The 22,313-nt window shown below is 38.6% G+C and overlaps 1 protein-coding gene across 1 annotated transcript in view; it reads left to right on the top strand.

Moving 5' to 3' along the window:
• ARHGAP15 (Rho GTPase activating protein 15) overlaps nt 1–22,313 on the top strand; it is a 322,985-nt gene that overhangs the window by 252,081 nt on the left and 48,591 nt on the right. Inside the window, exon 13 of the mRNA XM_058839510.1 lies at nt 10,629–10,763. Within this exon, the coding sequence (XP_058695493.1) occupies nt 10,629–10,763 (135 nt within the window). The remainder of the gene's footprint in view (nt 1–10,628; nt 10,764–22,313) is intronic.

The raw sequence follows: 22,313 nt of genomic DNA, 5'->3' as shown, positions 1-22,313 counted from the left end.
ACTTTGGAAACATTGCCTGCATTTAGAATGAAAAACTTCAGCTTGAATAGCCAGGAAAGCAGATGCTATCTTTCTTGTCAACTGCTTTGTTGTGTGATGCCTTGAAACTTTTTTGTAAGATTCTGTCTCTAAAAGGAAGTATAAATCTCCATTTATTTGAAATGTTGCTCTAATCTAATCAATATTTTAATATATTTCTCATGGGAGGGACCTGAATGCGTCTCAAGGAACCAAAGATGTGAAAATCTCTTATTTTATGTTGAAATCCTCTTGTTATTACAAGTCCATTCACAAGACTAATTTGTAGAACAGGAAAAATCCATGTACCATAAAGTTCTAAAATTGTTTTGAAGCACACCCTTGCCCTCCTGTAATATATGCCTGTAAGCTGAGGTGGAAGGAGAGGAATTGGAAGCATTGCAATTAGAAGACACGTCCAGATAAACCCTGGAAAAGAGAAAGGGAGGCACAAGGCAATGGGCAGCATGGCAAATCTGCCCTGGGGTCTACCACGGAGGAAATGAAAATGCGAAATGCGAAATGCAGATGTGCACGTGAGGCGGAGGGAAAGGTGTGAGGTGAACAAGGATCTGGTGGATGCAGGAGACGCCAGTGTCTCCCCCTGACACGTGAGGCTGTGAGGCTGTGTGGGAAATGGAAAACATCGTGACGTGAGTCACCCGAATTTCATCGCACCCCTTCCCTGCCAAGGAGGAAGCACAGGCACTGCCAGCAGTGTTTACGTGTGCCCCGGGGTGTTCACGCATCTCCTGAGGCTCAGTGGGAGAAGGTATGGAATGGCACGTGGAATTGCACGTGGCAGGGTGGGTAAAGATAGCGTTTTAAGCCCGCACTGGCCCCAAAAATTCCAACCTTTTGGTCAAAATGACCTGGGCAAGGTCTCAAATGTTGCTGCGTGCGCAGGTCTGTATCCCACCAGTCATGGGATTCCATGGATTTCATGAACACAGGTTTGACCAGACACTTTGGGCTTCCACACCTGCAAAAGCATCCCATTCCTCCAATGAAAGTCATTTCTGCTGTCATAAAAATGCTAATGTTTGTAAGCCAGCTCTGTGCAGAAGAAGTTGGAATGAGCAGGATAACCCACGCCTGGATCAGGACAGGATCCACTGCTGTGATTTCAGAGTGGATGGAACCCTGAGGCTGATGAGTTTTATGAAAAAAGTGCACTTCCAGAGAATCTTCCATATTCAGGGGTACACGTGATTCTCAAAACACATAAAAATATTTGAAAATTCATGTTATTTTTAGCACTATTATTATCAAAGGGTATTTCATTAAAATTTGAAAGTCCTTCAGTGCACTTGAAGATATATTTGTTTTAGCAACTTATATAATCCCCTCCTGTTTAAAGTTTTGTTTTAAAACACATACAATTATCATCTCATATGCCCTGATTCAGTAAGCACTTAGAAGCATTCCTATCTTTAACAGCCTAGCTAGTCCCAGCTAATATCCAGGGAACGGAATTAGAGCTTCAGATATTAGCAAAAAGTAATGCAAATGTGAATTAAGCAACATGGTTTTGAAGTAAGTTGACTGAGGACTTTTTATTCCTTAAACTGAACGTGAAAGTTTGACAAAAAATAATAAAAAAAAAAAAAGAATCAAAGCAAGCATTACTGATATTAATAATTATTTTTAAAGTATATAAAGTTGAATAATGTAGTCTGGCAACTTGAAGGAATTAGACACTGAAATAAACTTCCAGTAAGAGTAGTGAAGAAAAATGCTAATGACTTTGAGGCAGAGCCATCACTAAAAATATAATATATTAGCAAATTTAGATATGTCCATCCGTCCATATATATCTATATGTACATACTCATGGACATTCAAAATAAGAATGGTATTTTTGTTGGGTTTTAGCAAGCAAGCCACATTAATTAACATAATTGAAGTTACCTGTGTTGTAAAACATGACTATTTCCAAGCTAATAGAATTTATAATTTAAATTTATATCAAATTTTGTCAAATTTATACTTGTATCTTTGCCTTTCCTGCTGTAGCTTTCCATACAGACAGACATGATGACAATGATGCTTTGCTATGGAAAACTCTGACTACTTCATGTCTGTCCATGAGGTGAAGTGATATTCTCTGTTCACTATAGAATTGATAACAAATTGTTGTGTTAGGTAACAATCTCAGCCAAATTTTCATTAATTGAACCAGGGGATGTGAAGCCTGAATTATTCTTATTACCTTATTATCTAAATTCTGGATCTTCATCTTGGGTTTTTCAAGGCAACTTGCTTTATTGCTCTTAGAAATAAGAAAATAAAATAAGTAATTCCTAAAGGCAAGGTGCAAGTATTAAAGTGCTAGTTTGAAAGTATTTAACAAAAGTGTCCTTTCTTTTTGAATAACTTGAATAAAGTGTTTAAATGACCTCTTCCTAACCAGAAGAGAATATAGAGAAGAAATTAAGCTTTATTGGTAAATTAAAGTCCAAATCCCATGGTTGATGAGAGATATGGTCTGTTTGAAATAGTTACAGTTTCAGACTTTCTCTTCTACAATCAGCGGGTGGAGACCAACATAATCCAATTAATTGTAATTCCCTTTTGTGGCACTGGTACAGTGGTGAATGATATAGTAAGTCCATTGAAGTCTTATCTTTGGTCAGATAATCCAAATGGATTCATATTATGAAACAGTCCTTTATAAAAGTTCTGATGAACAGAAGTGTTTTGACTTCAGTGAACCAAAAGATAAATTCTGTACAAAATAAAATGTTTTGTCCTTGACATCTACAGGGCTTGTGTGCACCTGATTTCATGTGAGAATACTTCTTTCAGATGTTCTGCTTCAAAGAGCCCACTCATTAAAAAATAAAAATGTAAAGTTTGTTCTCTGGACATCCTAAAAAAAACAAGGTGTGAGAACAGAGATTTACATGTACGGGTAACCCGTAACCTTGGAAATAGTCCCATCAAAATAAATGGGGTTACAGATATGAGGAATGTGAATAGCACTTTGAGAATTGTTTAGATTTCTATTTTTCTAATAAAACAACAAACTAATATTTCTTTGATAATCCTTATAGCTGCAAACAAACCACATACGTTTGTTTCTTTCTAGTATTGTAAGAGGACTAGGGGAATTGCTTAATTTTAGCTCGAGCTTTGATCGATTTACATTTGGAAGTTATTTACATAAAGGAAGTTATAATGATCTTTATTGTTTTGTTAATTATTTCCTTTGATTATTGAAACTCGCTCACTGAGGCACAAGCTCATTGTTACTGGGGTCAGTCACAATAATATATTTGGCTGCATGCAACAAGTCAGGATTGGGTGGTATTCTTGTTTTTTGAATTGTTTTCATGCAGACCCTTTCAGTTTAACAATCACTGGAGACAGGACTGATTTAATGCATCACTCGTCTGATCCAGTGCTTCATATTTTGTATTTCTCTTTTCCTTTAAAGTTGTCCATAGCAAGCCCACACTACAGCAGTGTTTTTGCTTGTAGCATGTTGAAATCTCATATTTACTAAAGGATACTGAGATGCCATTTGTGGAAGACAACACACTAGACAATATATTGAGGTCAGATCTTTGCAGAATCTCTCAAAAATACTCTTTTCCTTTTTTTTTTCTTTTTTTTTTTTCCCTCTCCCTTAAAGTATCTTGTTGAAATTTAATACAAAGAATTTTTTTACCCTTTGGGGTACATTACATATGAAATAATTTATGACCCATGAATCACAAGAAGGCAGTGAATTAGGTTTCAGATAAGTCTGCCAAATATTACAAAACATTGTGTACAGATTTTTGGACTATGAAAAGGCTTTTGACAAGAATGGAAATAGAAGCAGTGTTAGAAACAGCAAGAAGGAGAAGAACAGAACAGCTATATGACAGAATCCTAAAGCACTCTGAGTTAGTAGCACAATTAAAAAGATATGAATATGAACATATTTTTGAAGTATGAAAATGGGACAGAGAGTCATTGTCCAATTCCTCTCTGTGTTAGATCTTGAGAGCCTTCAATTTATTTAAAATGTAGATTTGCGGATGCTGATACACATAATTCTGATAAAAGATCTGACTGTAAATGGGGAAGAAAAAAAAGATAAACCCCCTAAAATTAGATTGCAGTGAAGCTTACTGGAGAGCAATTACACAATAAAAAAAAATGTTAATAACAGATTTGTAGTTGGAAGGCAGATATTTACCTTGATAAATGTATGTATATACAATACACAGCAAAGAGAGGAAGATCAATCAAGTCAAAAGCAGAATTCAGAATGGACTTTTCCCTTTGAACAGCAAAATATATCCTGAAGAATAAGTTACTGGTCTAGCCAAGTATTTGGTATTTTTGTTCTGTAGTCATTAGTCCCATTCAAAATAAAGAGGGAAGAATAAACAGAAAAAAGAAAATGAAGTGTGCTTTAACTGTGAGGAAGAAGCTGAAGTTACTTTGCAATAAGTAAGTAGAGAGAATTAGATGGAGGACAGAATCTCAGCACTGTAAGACAAATGTAATTTCCCCTCAGCACAGACATTTAATTTCTGTGAGTTGCAGAAATTCTGCCAAGCCCATTGCTGGTGTCTGGGCAGCCTTGGTGCTCTGTGGGAGGGTGAGAGCTGGGGGGGAATTCCTCCGTGCTCTTTTCTTGTCCTTTTTGTAAAACTCTGGGCAGTACCTGACTATTTCTCTGGCCCCAAAAGGAGTGATCAGGCCCTGCAGATCTCCATGCTCGGGCTGTGTCTGCCTGCTCCTACTCCTTGTTTACAACTCACCTCCAAGCGAGTCTGGCAGAAGTATGTTGATCTGTAAACAGGTGGTCTGCTTATTCTTAGGGAGCTTTCAGCTGCATTTTGAGGGGAAATATTCTCTCCTTAAAAATCATTCCTTTTCCCATACGGAATAGTTGATTCAGCTTAATTTAATGAATTTTAAAAGTACTCGTAATTATAATCCCATCACAGTAATTATTGCTTCAGATCACGATGATAGAATATGCTAACTCAAAACTAATATCTACCACTGAAGCTTTTAGCAGGTATTGGCAGTGAATAACATATGAGTATCTTGGTGATGATACCTGTTTCTGGCTGCCAAAAGTATTGTCCTTTCAGTACCACTGCGTATTTTTATGCTTTCAGTTCTAAACAGCAACTGATGGTGTAGAAATTTCCCCAGCACTGTGGCATCACTGGCCAAGCACATTTCCAAACCTTTGAACTCCTCTGTGTGTTTTCATCACGTACCACCCCTGAACCCCTCGAGTGCACTGGATCTATTTCACAGAGACAGTGAGACAGTTCATCCCTCTCTTACTTTTTGGACCTCGTGGAATTATATGAGGAGAAATATGACCCAGTGTGCCCAAGTACAGAAACCTTTTCTTTCCTGGCACAAGCTGAGGTTTAAGTTAGCAGTACTTGGTTGTTCCAGCGTGCCCCCAGCTCAGAGAACTGTAGTTTTGGGGGACTGGAGTCAGCAGCATTCTGGGTGCACATAGAGATGTTCTGCCTTTTAGCTAAAGTTGTTCAGTAATTTGTGCTTGGACTTCATGGAAATGGGCTCTCCAATAATACACACATTTACAGGCACTGTAACATCACAGCTTAAATTTTCTGTTGAAAGGGCATGCCAGGTTCCTCCAGCAGAGGAGGAGAAATTCACACAAGCTTTCTTTTGCTGACTATATCCTTGACAATGCATCAGTTCTAGCATCAGATGGATTCAGACAAGGCTGTTTAGAAATCCATTGCAGACAAAATATAATGATTTGCTTAGCTGACATTTTCCTTGATTTGTTTAAACACTCTTGGAGGTGAAGGGCCATGCATTGAGCTCAGGCGGGACAATGGATCTCCCAAACCTAGCAAGAGAGAGAGGAAGAGCCCACAAAAATCCACCTGGATGAGGAAATTATTGCTTCACAGGAGTTGAGGCTTTGTTGTGCTATTTCATAGAAGTTCCAGGGGGTTTATGCACTTTGGAGGGTGTATATAGACTGCAATGGTCAGTCTATGTACTGGGCAGGATTTACCTCAGCATTTTGTGCTGTTCCACCAAGGGATTGAGGTCCTTGTCATAGAATGAGAAACAGCCTTCACCACCTCACAGCGTCCCATTGCTGTAATGTCTGGACGTCTCTGTGCTCGATTGCTGCTCTAAATTGAGTGTTTGAAAGAATCAGTTTGCCCCAGGAATGCTGCTGTGTCTGTGCACTGAAGATCAGAAAGGCTGTGGCTTGGAAAATGCAGGTACAGCCATGGAACACACACACTTTTCAGTGTACAAATTGATTGTCCTGTCAGTCATGAGAACAGCCCCCACAAAGGGATTTTGTGATGAGGAACTGTGCTGGTGCATGTGGAGAACTTCTGCTTGAGTCTGTTCTTTCCCTTTTTCCTATTGAAGACCATGAATGATCTGAAAAATATTTTTGATTAATATAACTATTAAAAAAAAAAAAAAAAAAAGAGGAAAAAGAGGCATCTTCAAATTTCATACAAGCTTCTTCAAGTTGGAAAAAAAGCATAACAACACTGGTCAGTAGGTCTTTTCCTAGTGTCTGGATGAGGAATTTTCTTTTCCTCTTTTGACCACAAGACTCTGTTTTGGATCTCTCAGTAGTAAAATGCTTATTGGGATGAGTGAGTCCAAAAAATTTCCCAGGATTTAAGCCAACTGGGAATTCTTTGTGCACACCCAGCTCTTCCGCAATGATTTTGTTGTGAGGGAGATTGTAAGGATTATTTAACAGTTCCATGGAGGACTTTCTCCAGGAGAGATCTCCCTCAGCTGATACACTGGTCACTGGGATAAAAACCCAGTGCTCTGAGGTTTCCCACACTGGAGCTGGGGGTTGAGGTACCCAAATTTTCAACCCAGTGCTGCTGTGTGCAGCCACCAGCAGGGAAATGATGGAAAAGGCAGCAACCCCAGCAAATGGGTCCCAGTATGAGACTCAAAAAGACCCTGTCCCACCAAAGGCTTTAGGAAGTTTTTTGAGGACATAACCTCCACAGCAGAGCAGGCATTGCCAGCTGGGTTTGCAGGACTTTCTTCCCACATGATGATTTGGGGTCATTCATGAACTGCAGGAATGTGGAATGCTCAAAGGGGGAAAAAACTTTTTAAGGTGGTGCTGTGGCACGTGATGGCAGCATGGGCAAGAGACAGCTTAGAGCTGGGAAAATCCAAGCTATGAATTATCTGAAAAGACAAGTGAAGGAGCAGGGCTCTCAAATGACTGCATTTTGCTCCTAGAGATTAGTCTACATACCAGGCAGGGCATGTGGTTAGAGGAACCACATCCATTTTCTTTCAAAACTCAGCTCTCTCTACAGCTTTGGTTGATTTTCATATTTTTATTTTTCTTCCCCTGTCTTTAGCTGATCTTTCCATAGATTACCTTCCTTTCTGAACCTCAGAATGGCACCCTTAAACCAAAGCTGATCTCCTGTTTGGTTCTACTGCAGACGTTAGAAGTGCCATTAAAAATGTGAATTGTTGAAAAGGCTGAATAATAACACAGTAAAACACACGTTCCCTTCACAAATGTATTGTATATCGATTTTTTTAAACAAATAACCTTGACAAGTGCCCACACTATTTTTTTTCCCCTTAATGTGGTCTTTATATTTTCAGCCTGAGTATTAGCATAAATTTTATGGGATTTTCTGGGCATATTTGTGTCTGTATCTAAGATATATGATATCAACTGGCAGTGATGGTTGAACTAATCAAATACTACTGACAAGTTAAAGCAAATTTTTAGGACTGTGAGATTTTGAGCATCTTCCCAGATACAATATCTCCTGACTGAAAGCAGTCCTTGACTGTCAAGTTTAAATACCAGATTTGGGACTTAATCTTTATGTAAGCAAAACACCCCAATAAGAAATATGTCTGAGTAAAGCCAAAAAGACAGGTCCTCCCCTTAAACCCAGCCTGAAATGTGTCTGTGTGTGTGTGTGTGTGTCTGTGTGCATTTTTTTATGGCCCTTTTGCCATGGCATGTGAGAGATTCCAACCAGTGGGAACCAAAGGAGAGTCTTACACTGAATGGACTTCTATTTTCTTTTCCTTTTTTTTTTTCCCTTTTTTTTTTTTTTTTTTTTTTTTTTTTTTTTTTTGACTTGGCATTTGTTCCTTCTAGCAAACATTTTTAAAAACTCTCTTATTGCTAGAGGGAAAATTGACACCCTTTGCTTTCACGATGATACATTCCTAACACGTTTCCTTGAAGAGCTGGAAATGGTGCAAAAATCTGGTAAGATAAGTCTCTATAAAGCCTTAGAAGTCAAGCATTCCACTTTAGACATTTAAGACAAATGCATGGCAAAAACAAGTTGTGTTTCTTTTTTTTTTTTTTTTTTAAGGTTTCTACTTAAAGTTCTGTGCCAAAGCTACAGTACTTATACATTTTCTAAATGTGTTTTAAGCAATAAGTTGTACAACATTTTTAGAACATGTGTTAAGCTATTTCTCCAAGAATGAAGCTCTTAACAAAACATAAGCACTCTGCATGAGATCTTAGCAGCAAAGTGCTTAAAAGATAAAGTAAGAATTGGTACCATGGGAAGAACACCAGCTGTAGAGCACACAGGTCCATTATGAGAAGTATGGTAGTGGGTAGGGAGAAAATGATTTAATCAGGAGTAAAACCAATTTTATTATAAGGGCACGCAGGGGGTGTGGCACCATAGTGAGAGGGACATTTCAAAATATCTGACAGATTTCAACAATGTGAAAACCCACCCTGTTCTTTAAAGTGACAGTAAACCCCATCAGGTCTCTCTTTTTGATGCTATTGTTAACAGTTGACTGTTTAAAGCTGGCCTGCTAAGATGCTGTCGATCTAGTTCAATAGTGTGTGGCAAAATAAAAGGCTAATTGTTGAAATACGATCAATCAAATATGATCTCAGAGTCTAAAGAAGATCCCCTCTGGTAACTCATTTGAGATCAAATCATTACTTTTATGATTGAGGTAATTGAATGGGAAAAAAAGAAAGAAAGGGGAAAAAAAAAAAAAAAAAAGAAGCTTGAAACCAAAGAAGCAAGCAAGACATCTAAATGAAATGCACAAGTCTGCCTTTGTTCCAGCTTTGTCTCACATTACTCCAAGCTAAGGAACTGGATCTACTCTCTATTTGTATACATCTCCCAGATCCAGAAATTTTGAAAGCATTTAATAACATTTATTAAATAAAAGTTGAAAGGCGACTCCATTTTGAATAAGATTTTCTGCCCAAAAAGCAGAGGAAACTGTTACAGTATGGGGATCCAGTGTTGTGGGTGTCCATGTGTCTCCAATGATTTTACCATTTTGTTTAGCAACAGTTCAGCAAAGAGGCTGCTCTTGAAGCCTGCTGAATTGCTACACTTGAAATTTCAGTGACATTTAGTAAAACATTTCAGGACCATGTTGCTTCAAATTAAATTTGTTCAGCAGTTTTCATGGTTGGCCCCCGATTTGCATTCAGACTGAAATTTTCTAGAAGAGAAAATCATAGCACATGGAGAAAAAAAAAGGAAAACTCCATTTTTGGACTAACAGAACTTGGAGAAAGTGTGTGTCATTTTGTGTCATTTTAATTTGGACTAATAAGGATTTGCTTTTTCCTCAAGTTTTATATGGATTATGATCTCACTGTTTATTATGTTCTAACAGTATCATTCTCCTAGAATTAAAAAGGAAAAAAACCCACAAAAACAAACTCAAAGAAAAATAGAATAATCACCCAATCTTGCTTTATTTTTTATTAGAAACTCTATTTTAGCATTTAGTTTCTTTTATATTTAAATTCCTTAGCTCAGTCAAGCTTCAAAAGAAAACATTGTTTTTTTGTTTGCAAAACAGTTTTGGAGGCACTTGTGGTTTGTCTTTAGTGTGTTATCATTTTTGACAGCTTTGCATAGCCTAGGTAGGCCAACAGGGGTCTGTCTAATATTGTTGCTGGGCAAATCTTCCTCCCAGAGATGAAAACCAAACAAAATATTTTTGAAGCAGTAAGAAGGAATTAATATCCTTTCTCTCACAGTCCTCTGTTCCTTGCTGACATTACATTCAGGCAAAAAAAAAAAAAAAAAAAAATAAAAAAGAGAAAAGCGTTCCCCCATTATTCCCTTGTACATAGCAAGGCTAACACATGTAAAGCAATAACTCATTTTCTATTGCCATGTTTAGCATATGTCTCCTGTTGGCTCAGCAAGGCCTTTAGGCCGGTCCCTTGAGCCGTCCATCGTTGGCAACTCTTAGCCCCTCGGCCTCAAAACCAAATAGCTTTGAATCATGTTGAGCTGTGATGCTAATTTTCATACTGATGCATTATGGGAATAAATGTATCTGACATACTGTGTCAATGGTACTGTCTCTTTGTGTCTCCTGCTTTTTTGTTAGCTGCATTCCTACAGATGGTATTCCATTGAAAATGTTCTCTTCCTACAAAAAAAAAAAAAGAAAAAAAAAAAGGGAAAAAAAAAAAAAACATGCACAGCACCAAACCTCTAGGTGCAGAAGGCTGTTAACGGTTGCTGATGATAGTAGGCAAACATTAACATAATAATTAGTGTCTTGTAATTGTTTCATTAAAACCAGTTGTTCCATTTCTCCTCGTGTTTTCCCAGAAGAGAAGCTGAATTTGGACGACAGCCAGTGGGAGGACATCCACGTTGTCACCGGAGCACTCAAGATGTTTTTCAGAGAGCTGCCTGAGCCGCTGTTCCCATACTGCTTCTTTGAACAGTTTGTGGAGGCGATAAGTAAGTACATCACATACAGTAGCAGCTAGTGAAATAGCCTGTTACATAAAAATAATAATAAACTTAAAAATAGAAGAGCAGGGGCATCTCAAATCTGACTTACCTTCCATTATCCATGATCCTGTCTTTTTATTGTTTTTTGAGACTGCCTTTTATCTCTTGCAGCTCTTAGGTATTTAACTGGAGAGAAGGAAAAAAAAAATCGAATTATTGATCTATAAATTTTGTCTCTGCAATTTGACTGTAATGCCTAAAATGGTTTAGGAAAGGAATTAAAATGTGTATGAATTCAAAACATGCTAGGCTGATAATCCATATATCCCCAAACACAAGAGAGAGACTAATAATTGTGAATCACGTTAGAAGGGGCTGTCTTTATGTTAATCAGAATGAAATGCGTGTGTTTTGTTCCACAAGGTTGCAGACTCCTGCCTTGCAGTGATCACAAAAAGAATGCAAAAACATTCATGTTCTCATTTTCATATCTACCTTTGCTTGATTATTATTTTTTGTTTAAAGTTGGCAGACAGCAAAAGTATTTTCAAAGTCCCAGGCATTTATTCCGTTCCACATCTCTGTGGTTTATGTGCTGCAAACCCTCCCTGTATTTAATATATGCAGGTGCATTTTGTAAAACTGTATCAGCTTGGAAAAAACTTGACAAAAAACCCCAGTGATTTGGGGGTTTGCTCCCGTTGGAAAGGGAGGGGAGGGAGAGGGATAGCTTAAAGGGAAAAAGCCGAGTAGGAGATTAATTAAAGATCCAATGGAGAAAATCTCTAGGAAAAAAACAAACCCAACAAAGTACTCAGAGGTCTGATTTCTGAGTGATGGGCACACATATTTGCCATTGCTGTTAATGAGAGCTGGGTGTGCACATGCGCAGCTGTCGGGGAATATGAAACCCTTAATGTACAGCTCACTTTGATTTTATATTCATAAGAGTCTTTAGTTCAACTAAAGCTTTTCAAGACCCAGCATCAGATATAATGAGGTTAAATACATCTCACAAGATCCTTCCCTGCTCAGTTATTTGGAGGTGCAGTGCAGTTAAATCCGCGACATAAAGAATTGCATTACCTGAAATTTACTCCTGGCAGCTCGCTTTCTTCTCCTTCCAAAGGAAATCAGGTGGGGAACATCATCTCTCAAGTTTAAGTTCCTGTTGCATCTGTAGTGCTAAGAGGGGAAAAAAACAATAAGGAATTTCTGAATGTTTTTATTGTTCTGTTGTTACTGTTCTTCTGTGATGCCTTGGGATAAGATGCTCATTGAAGCACCAGCACCTGAACATGTTCTTCAGGTGTTTTTCCATCCATCTGCTCTGCCCTCCTGGAAAGGAGGAGATGAGGTGTCTGCTCATGGGACACAGCCTGGCAGGTCATCCACACCTCCTATGCAGCTAACTCTGTAGTCCAGCATTTAATACTGAGGAAGAATTTCTTTGCATCAAGGGTGGCAGAGTACTGGAACAGCTGCCCAAGGAGTTCCTGGAGCTCCCCTGTCTGGAAACTCCTGTGTCACCTGCTCCAGGTGACTCTGCCTTGGCAGCAGGGGATGGACTGAAGGATCCCCAGACACTCCTTCCAGCCCCAGCTATCCTGTAATTCTGCCACTATAATCTATCTTCTGCCATTATAATCCACTGACATACTGTTTTTCTGAGGTTGAACATACTCATCCTCTTCCTTATCCCTTTCTTTATTGTCCACTGGGGCATGTTTTTACTGTGCAAACACTATGGTACTCTGAAGAATGATATCAGGACACTGATCTCACTCCTGTTGTCTTCTGCCCTTGTCCTTTCTGCTGGTGTCCAAATCAGGGTGATTTGACATCTTTTGGTGGCCCAGTTGGGACGTTTTTGATGGTGAAAGTACCAGGTTGTAGGCTTGCGAATTAAGTTTGAAAGCATGTCGGGAAGAGACTGTCTACTAAAGCATTAATATTCATGAGTGAGAAATTAATGTCCCTTTCTGCTATTTGAACTATTATTAATTCTTATTATGATTTTGAGAGCCATTATACACATTGATAGGCTAATGAACAGTCATTTATGGAGGGATTTTAAGACAGTTTTTTCCAAGGAAGGAGATGCTAGCACTCTAAGATGTGCTTCGCACTATTTCAAACCCCTAATTCTTGTTGCTTGCTTTACTGCATATCAGGGTGATTTCTACCTAATCCAACTGTCTAAAGGAAGCTATGATTTCCAATCAATCTTCTCCTTATTTGGCTTTTACTGCCATAGGATCTACAAATCCGTATTCTTACCAACTCTACTTAAAAAACGTCTATAAACAACAATTAGGTGTTTTCAGTGTTTTTGGAGCTCTTCTGTATGTTAATAGTCCTGAGGCAAAGTAAAAAATCTCTTTCCTTCAGTATCATTTCCATTGCAGATGATTCTTTGCCTACTTGTGCTAATTAATTTGCCTGGTCAGTACAGAGCTGCTAGAAAATTTCATCTCTTCTCCAGTTTGTTGTGAAAAAGAGACTGTAGTATCTGTTCTTCAAAAAATTAGAATTATGAGCATGCAGTGATGGGTGTGCACTAGTTAGAATAAGACCAGAAAGAAAACAACTGGATTCCCAAATTGCCATGCAGATTAAATCCCTGGTCTCCACTGAAGTCTCCTTAGTCAGAGACTTGAACTGCTTAAGATTAATTGTTCTAAAAACCTACATGTACTATGTAGTGACAGGTTCCCAATAACATTTATGGGGACTTAGTCCTTTAGCTGTAGGTTCCAAGAGGAATTAGTCCACCAAGAAGTGTGGTGGACTTCTTCTCCTGATGATATTGAAAAGACTATGTGGAAAAAATTCCATAGCAAGATGGATTTTCCTGGATTTTGGTTATGTGTATGGGAACAAAACTTTACAGTACTGTGTATTATGCAAAGAAATTGCTCTACACCTTCAATTTCCCCTATAAATAAATTTAGGTATGGTGTTACTGTTAGAACAATTCAGATATCAGCAGAATATTAGAAGGCAGTTCAGGTTATTACAGAATCTTGGAATTCTGCTTGCCAGGCTGAAGTTGGATAATAACTGTCCATAGAGCTTATATCAGAGAACTTATAAATGATAAATGGAAAGCCACAAGACCTCTGGCCCAATACTAATTTTGTTTCCCAGGATTTGGAAAGTAGGGCATTTTGCTTTTTTTTTTTCAATCCAGCAACTTTGTCTGGTATTACTGGCAAGTCATTTTGTGTTATTTTGGATGAAATATGCACCTCTAAAGCGTGCCCAAATGCTGCTATGAAGTCAGGTTCAGCCACACTTAAATTACTCAGTACCACAAATAGTTCTATTGATTTTCTGGAATATCAACAGATGTAGTTCAACAGATTGTCTGCAAGTAAAATTGTGCTTCATGTGAGTAAGGTGGTAGAAGTGCCAATAACTGAAACACTTAATCACCGTATTTATGGAATTCAACCTTCATGGCCATACAAACTTTTGCCAGGACTTCAGCCACTGAAATCCACCCCTAAAATCTGTTTAGAAATGTTAACAGGTAAATATGTGTTAGGTGATTCTAAATCTTTATTTTGATTGGACTAGTTTTCTTGAAATGTCTCAGGCAAAGGAATGGAGAAAAAGAAATTTCTACTACAGTCTCTGTGCAGTGAGGGCCGATATCCGCAGCACAGGAAATATTTAAATATCCACTAGTCCTTCCAGATCTTTTCAGCTGGAGCAGGCTCTATAGACTGTGCATCTGTACAGACAGTGCATCTGTCCAACTGCACTTACAAAAAAAACCTCACTGATATTCCACAAAGGAAAATTCCACCCAGTTCCCAAAGCTGCAACATCTGTCTCTGGTTTGGGAGGCTTGGGTTCAGGTCTTTGATTTTCTCTGCAACAGGTTGGAAAGATTACTACACTGGAAAGATTTTTTTCAATGAGGTCTAGTGATTATGCCTTCATTTCAGTTCCTTATCTCTAATATGAATTTAATAGGTGCCACATAAGCACTGTAGATAAATAGGAGATTTATTGTTTAAAATGCACACACAGAGGCAGATGTGTGTGTATTTAAATATATATATACTCTAAATAGAAATCCTTCTGCCTGAATTACGATTCTCCTGCAGACAGTTTTCTAAATGAACGTATCAGTTACTGCAGTGGGTTTCCCACTTGAGACAGATGAACAGAGGAATGAGATTAATTTAAAAAAACGTAGTGTTGAAATCTGACTTGCAGGCTTTCAAGTGGAATCCCTAGCCTGGTATGTCTCAGGTCTCAGTGTGGGGAGCAGAAAATGTGGAGTCCACACCCACCACCAGATCTCTGGAGAAAGGACATATTCCTGGAGGGAGACTACAAGAAAGAAGAGAGAGGCTTTTTACAAGAGCCATTTTACAGGACAGTGGGGAATGTATTCAAACCGAGAGCAGGTTTATATTAGATATCAGGGAGAAATTCTTCCCTGTGAGAGTGAGGCCCTGGCACAGGTTGCAGAAAAGTTCTGGATGTCCCATTCCTAGAGGTGTCCAAGGCCAGGTTAGACAGGTCTTGGAGCTGCCTTGTCTAGTGGAAGGTGTCCCTGCCCGTGCCAGGGGTGGAACAAGGTGATCTTTAAGGTCCCTTCCAACCCCAGTCACTCTAGGATTCTATGGTCTGTAGAGTACAGGATCCTGACAGCATCTGGGGCTTCAGTCCTGGCAATCCCCACAAGGATCAAGCCCCCAGACACTTAGACAAAGCAGTCCCCCATCTCTGGAGCTCAGGATTTTCAGCCCTGACAGGAAAGGAAGCATTTCTCTGCATGGGGAAAAGCAGAGCCATAGGCACCTAAAGATGCTCAAAGGTCACAACTGTAGTACCTAATCAGCCTCTGCACCTTCCAGGATAGATGGCAGCTGAATAAAGTTTTTCAGAATTTAACTGCCTAGACACTACCTAAGGTCCACATTAGATACTCATTTAATTTTTGTTTTTTCAAGATCTGGATTTTTTTTTCTTTGATTGCTCTGATAGACCATTAACACTTTTTTCAAATGATTTCACACATATCCTTTCGATATATCAATTAAGGTCTCCTGGTGCACGCTAAGCAGAATTCTCAATGTCATTCCTATCAATCCTGCAATGCTATGTGTTACCCTACTATACGGAAACTGAAGATGGTTATTTAGCATCTTACACATGATAGAGTTTTGTAACTTTTTTGGTTAGCAAAAGTTGCTAGATAAAAATTTTTTTTGCAGTTTTGTCTGTCTGTGACACTGGTCTTTACTGGTCTGGTCTGACAAAATCTCTGATGGCAACACAGCTAAGTAATAAATTCTTCTTCCTTAGGAATCATAGACTTGTTTTAACCCTCAAAAGCTACCAGTACTATCAGTAGTTGTCAGTCCTCTCCATGTTGGTCAGTTGTCTTCATCTCCAGCATTTCTGGCATCAATAAAAAGGGTTTTCTCTGAGTTTTGGCTCCTGTTCTGCTTCACTAAGAACCCCCAAGAACCCACTGCCCGTGTGGCTCGAGACATGTTGCAGAAACTGACACCTATCTGGGCAATGATCACGCTTCGGTCTTCAGCAGACCAGAGCAAATTTTGCACTGAATAATGTAACTCTTGAGGAGTTTGCACAGGAGCTGTCTGCACCAAAATCAGGCAAAAAAATTTAAAAAAAAAAACCTAAACCTGTGTCAGGAGGCAATAAACAAGTCATCAATACATAATCATGACCAAAGAACTGAGCTGCATTGGTTGAAAATATAATGTAAGAAGGACCTGCTCTGCACTACTATGCAGTGTTATGAAAATAGTAGCTGGGAAACAGAAAGGAAGTAAATACATTCATTTATTCTGACAGTCATAACATCCTTGTATCATCTTGGTGGAAAGTTACAAAAGATGTCTAAAGAGATTTTCAAAAGACATCTAAAGAAACCTTACTCGAGGCTTACAAAGAACAAGGCTCAAGGCCAACTCGTCTTGGAAAGACAAGTCAGCATATTGCACTGTAAGAAATCCATGACAGTCTCTTAACATCATCACGTAATAGGTTCCTGAGAAACCAAATCTTATCAGTCTCTGGCATTATGCAAATTTCTGTCATAATCTCAATCTGTGGGCTTCGAGTCCTAATCAAACTGCCTTCATATTCACAGTTGGCGAGCCTCCTATTGAAATCGTTTCTCTATCCTCCATTTACTTGTCCAAGGAAGTTTTGGGGCTTGGCATGGCATCAGAAAGCCTCAATTTCATCTGAACATGGTGATTTATAAACAAATCCAAGGTCACCACAATATATTTCACATGATACATCATAATTAATACACTTTCTTGGCCAAATTTAAATATCAGAAGACAGTAGAGATCCATAAACTAATGTGAACAGAAAAAAACAACTGTGTAGAAACAAGAAGCAATCAAAAGTTAAGGTGCACATTTTTAGAAAGATTCTTTAAAAAAAGGAATGATTTTATGAGTATCATAATCTCAGGGATACCCAACCATGCAAATATATGAATATGTGTGTGGTGTATACATTCTCCCAAACACAATAACACTAAAATGTAATAGCAACTCATTCAGAGTGTGGTACTGGATATTTTCAGCGGGGTTTGAATAGAATTAAACCCATTTTTTAAATATCCTTGAAAACTTATCTGGAAAGTTGTATGAATATCTGATTCAAGAATCATTAACTGATATCAGCAGAAAAAGAAAAAGCCCTCACATTTTAAAAGAGATGTTAAGATGATGCAGGAGACAGAGAGAGACTACAAGAGAAGGTTTCCAATTTATGGGTCTTAACAAAATACAGATTAAATGTGTGTATGACCATCCTGAGTGAAACAAGTAAAAAAAAAAAAATGAGTAGAAGAAAATATGAGTAAAAAAATATTTAAATATATTTAAGCTGTAACATTCCCAGCATTATAGATATCATATTCTAACACAGTCTCCACTTAAATTCAATCCAGTAATAAAGAATATCTCCACTGAAGATCTAAATGAAGGCTGTTGTATTTGCAATAGCAGCAAACTGGTACCCAAAGAGGTTCACTCTAGGCTTTTGTTCCCAGGAGGTGTCAAGGAACAATATGTCCTGGTAACCTCCTAGTTCTTTCTCAATGACCTTTTCTTCGCAGTTGCAAACTGTTTCTGCTCAACAGCATTTTTAAATAGGTCTTTTCAGGTCTGGAAGCAGCTCATTTAGGAAAAAAAAAAATTGCGGGTCATGTCTTTGAATAGATTTTTTCTTTTGAGGTGTAAAGTAGCCCAACTTAAAAAATTAAGAAACGTTAAGAAATAAAGGAAGGAAATTAATAGGTAAGTAATTTCTTCCTTTTCTCTTTTTTTTTTTTTTATTTTTCTTTTTTTTTTTTTTTCCTTTGGAAAGTTTTAATTAAGATGTTGGAAGAGAAATGAAAACAGAATCTACACATGAATATTTACTCCCTCTGCAGGGCTTTTCCCTGTGAAGGATGCTCAGGTAACACTTGTTTATAAGCAGGCTAATTCTAGATTGATTTGGGGTTTTATTTTTCTAAAAATAAGCCTCTAGGTTTAAAACAAGATAAGTTGTAATATTACTAATTTTTTTCTTTGGATAGCAGAATTTTCTACTAAAAAAGATCACTTCATAAAGCTCTTAGATGTGCACTGAAGTGACATTTTAACAGGATTTTCCCTTTGTAAATTTTACCTAGCCCAGTGTTCTGGTGATCCCATCAAATGAAAGAATAATTAAATTATATTTGATGAATAAAATTTACCTTTTGAGAAAAAGAGAAGACCCTGCAGAACCTCACTCAAAGGACTACACCAGTGGTGAAAATTGTCCTAATATTAGAGGGATAGAAAAGCAGTTTAATTTTCCCTTATAAATATGGTGGAGGCTTTCCAATTATCATCAAAGGAAATGAGAAAGTTTTAAAAGAATCTGTACTTGCATTTTTCTGTCATTCAAAAGTTTGAGTAGGAGGGACATATTCCCCCCCAGCTTAGTCTTTTTTGTTATTACAGTTATAATTTTTTTAGCATAGCAGAAATTTTATTGCGGATGCCTGGCCTGTCTCTTAACTCATGCTAATTATATTCATAATTAAATGTTAAACAAGAATTGACTAGGCCAACTGGCTTGCACAGGTGTTTGTGATATGAATGGTTTAATGCTCCCACAATAAATTATTGGATACAAGTCTGCAGTAATCTACACAGAGAGAGCCCTTTTAAAGAACTTTGATGTACGTGGTAGGTCCAGTACCGTGCTTTGAAGCCAGGGCTTGCAAGAAGCACTTACAAATGAGTTTTTCATTTAAACTCTTACTTGTTCTTGATTTCCTGAGCACTAACGTGGTTAAAAGTTTTTTTTCTGGGTTCTTACCTGCTATGGGATGCAGGTCCTCAAAGCATTAACATTTATGGGAAGGTGAAGTAGTCACTGGATGCTTTGTGGAAATGTCATCTCTCTCACTTCAGCTTGCAAAGCAGTCATTTATATTTGTGACTAGTGACCAGATTAATTGCAGAGACTCCAGAAGCTCTCTGTTAGCTTTACACCAATTGCTGTTTCTCAAACGATGGGATCAAACACTTGCAAATGGAGAAAGACTGGGGTTTCAGTTTGCTCCTCTTCCATTTGATTTGAGGCATGAAAAATAGTCTATTAGTCTAATTTAAATTTCACATGTGGTTAAGAGACTCTTTTTGTAGAGACAAAGAGCTGGCACAACTGCCCAGGGCAGTGATGGAGTCCCCGACCCTGGAGGGATTTAACAGTGGTGTAGATGTGGCACCTGGGGACATGGGATAGTGCTGGACTTTAAAATGGTTGGACTTGATGATCCTAAATGTCTTTTCCACCTAAATGATCCTGTGATTCCACAAAAGAAATGGCAGAAGGAAGAATAAAGCCAATTTGAGTGTCTGTATCTGGGTTAACATAAGGGAAGCCCATGGAGAAAATCAAGCAGGAGAGAGTGGTGAAACTGAGAAATCTGAGCAACAACATTGGGAAGGAAAGGGTTGGGAAAGAGAGGAGGAGCTCTTCAGTGACTGTGACAAGATCCCTGTAACCTGGAGTGTTTGGGGGAGGCATGGGGAGAGGAACTTCTCCTGAGGGTTATCTGGAGCTCTTGACAAAGTGAGAATTGGCACTCTGGGTTCGAGGGGAAAAATGTTTCATCAGGCTTGTGAGTGAAGCTTCCACTTGGGGAAAGTAATAACAGGAGGAGAAGCAGCCTATATTGCCCCAGTTACACAATTTCAGAGGTGCAAAAATGGAAGAAGTGAGGTGGGGAAAGTGGGAATAGAAGACCAGGAAGGGAGGGAGAAGGAGAATCCCCAAGAACAAGAGAAGGGGATGCTGAAAGTCATCACCCACTGTGTTGTGCTGTCTTCTTTCCTTCTTACACCTTCCTACAATCCAGAAGTTTCCACCTTTCCAGATGAGAGTAGCACCACACCTGTGTGGCAGCACATTGGAGCTGAATCAGCAAAGATTAGCATGATAATGTCTTGGTGAAAAAAAAACAACAACTGAGTTGTTCTCTGGTCCCCATCACATGGATGTTTGAGGACCTGGTACACTGTTTGAAGACCTAGACTACTGCAGCTATGGTATTCAGAGTATGCATTAATTTTGTGGAGTGTTTCTAAGCATTCTAAATGTTTCAAGCAACTGAGTTAGCATAAACTTATCCTTCACACTTAGGACTATGAAAAACCTTTGAGTGGGAATCTCGTAGGTGAAAAATAAAGTCACATAAACCATATTTTTTCTGTATCTTTATCACTGAGCAGTAATCAATCAGAAAGGAGTTATAGCAGCTCATTTTTTTCTGGAAATGTTCTAGAAATCGTTTGGCATGGAGAAAGAAAGGAGAAATTAAGAGTTCTAAAAGTTCCACAAAGCAGGTAGGTGCAGAATCAAGTCACTAATGGTCACAAAAGTAATTCATAGTTTACCACAATATCAGAAATATACTAAAGGGCATTAAAAAATACATCAATGTAATGAGAATAGTAACAGTAGCACTGTTCACAGAATGCTCACTGAATTTCACAGAATGTCAGAGAAAAGTTAAGACACGAGTTAAAGTCAGGTCCAGATTTGCCAGTCTGGAAGTCCAAGTTCCCCTTCCCTGGAAGCATCACCCCATGGCATTGCTTGACACAGGCCTGGCTGCCCAATTTCCCTGTTCTGAATTTCCCTTATGCAGGAAATGCAATTGCAAACTGAAATACTTTGGAAAAGTATTGATGTCTCAATGTGAGGGTAGGCTGGTGTTCTTACCAAGGCTGGGCCAGAGTTCAAAGTTAATAGGATTTATAATGTCTCTTGAGGGACACAAATTGTGAAAAAGTAGTTCTGGCAAACTGGGTAATGTGGCAGCAGAAAAGCATCCTCAGCAGCTGTACTCCAGCAGCTGTACCAGATAACAGCTAAAAGGGAAGTCAGGAAAAGTAAGAAATAGTGTGGGAATGGGAAAGCTGAGTAGTGCTGCACAACCTCCTCCGAAATGGGTGTCAGTGAGTGTGTGGCCCTGAATCCATCAGACATGACTTTTAAGGATGCTTCTTTGGGTGCAGGAATATTTACTCACACCTGCCTTCTGCTGATAGTACAGGTATGGAATTTGAATTGCCCGCAATCTTAAAATAAAAGGAAATTTGTCTTGATTCCTGGAGAATCAAACTGCTCCCTTTGACTCCCTTCTACATAAAGTTCATGACCCTGTTTACCCTGGTGGCTTCTGATACATTTTGGCCCCAGCAGTGATGCTTTCATTGCCTGGGAAGGTAGAACATCAGATAATCTTGTTGAGATCAGGAGCACCATCTCACTCACCAGCAGCTCATGGCCTGACTCAGTCACTGTTCAACACTTTTGTGTGATAGTGTTAACAATGGGAACAAAAAACCTGCGATCCAGGCACAAACCCTCTTCTCTGAGGTGTGCTTAGATGGACAGAAAATCCGACTGTGTGTTGTTCACTCATACCAAACAGAACTGGAGCAACCAGAAAGAACTTACAAAGGTTTCAGAACCACAAAATGTGACTGAGAGCTGCAGAGGCTCATGCAAAACACCTGGTGCTTTTAGCTCTATCAGGAAAGCACTGGGGGCAAGGGAAATGTGTTCCAAGCTGACACTGCTACTGTGTCTTGTAAAGGGAAAGAGCTGCACAGACAGAGAAGGAGTGAGGTGGCCAGGGCTAAATCCCAATGTGATTTGTATAATTCTGATTCTCCCAAAACTCCTGCAAGTGCCATTGAAAATAGAGGGATAGGGAGGAAATTGGCATGATAGACCCACAGGATGCCTACTCACAAGGAGGGCAAATAAAATGAGTGCACAAGCTGTAACTTCTTCTCATCTTCCTTTTTATTTTCTTTTTTTCTTTTTATTTCCATTTTCTTCTTTCTCTCTTAGTCATCCTTTATTTTTTTTCCTGTTTCTTTCTTCTTCTCCTTGTCCTCCCTTACTCTTTTCCTTTTTTCTTCTCTCTTTCCCTTTTCCATTTCCATTTTCTTCTTTCTCCTTCTCTATTTTCCTTCCCTTCCCTTC

The sequence above is a fragment of the Poecile atricapillus genome, chromosome 5, assembly GCF_030490865.1.
Source record: "Poecile atricapillus isolate bPoeAtr1 chromosome 5, bPoeAtr1.hap1, whole genome shotgun sequence".
In the NCBI taxonomy this organism is placed as follows: domain Eukaryota; kingdom Metazoa; phylum Chordata; class Aves; order Passeriformes; family Paridae; genus Poecile; species Poecile atricapillus.
Note: the sequence above shows the minus strand (reverse complement) of the source record. Positions and strands in the feature narration are given on the sequence as shown.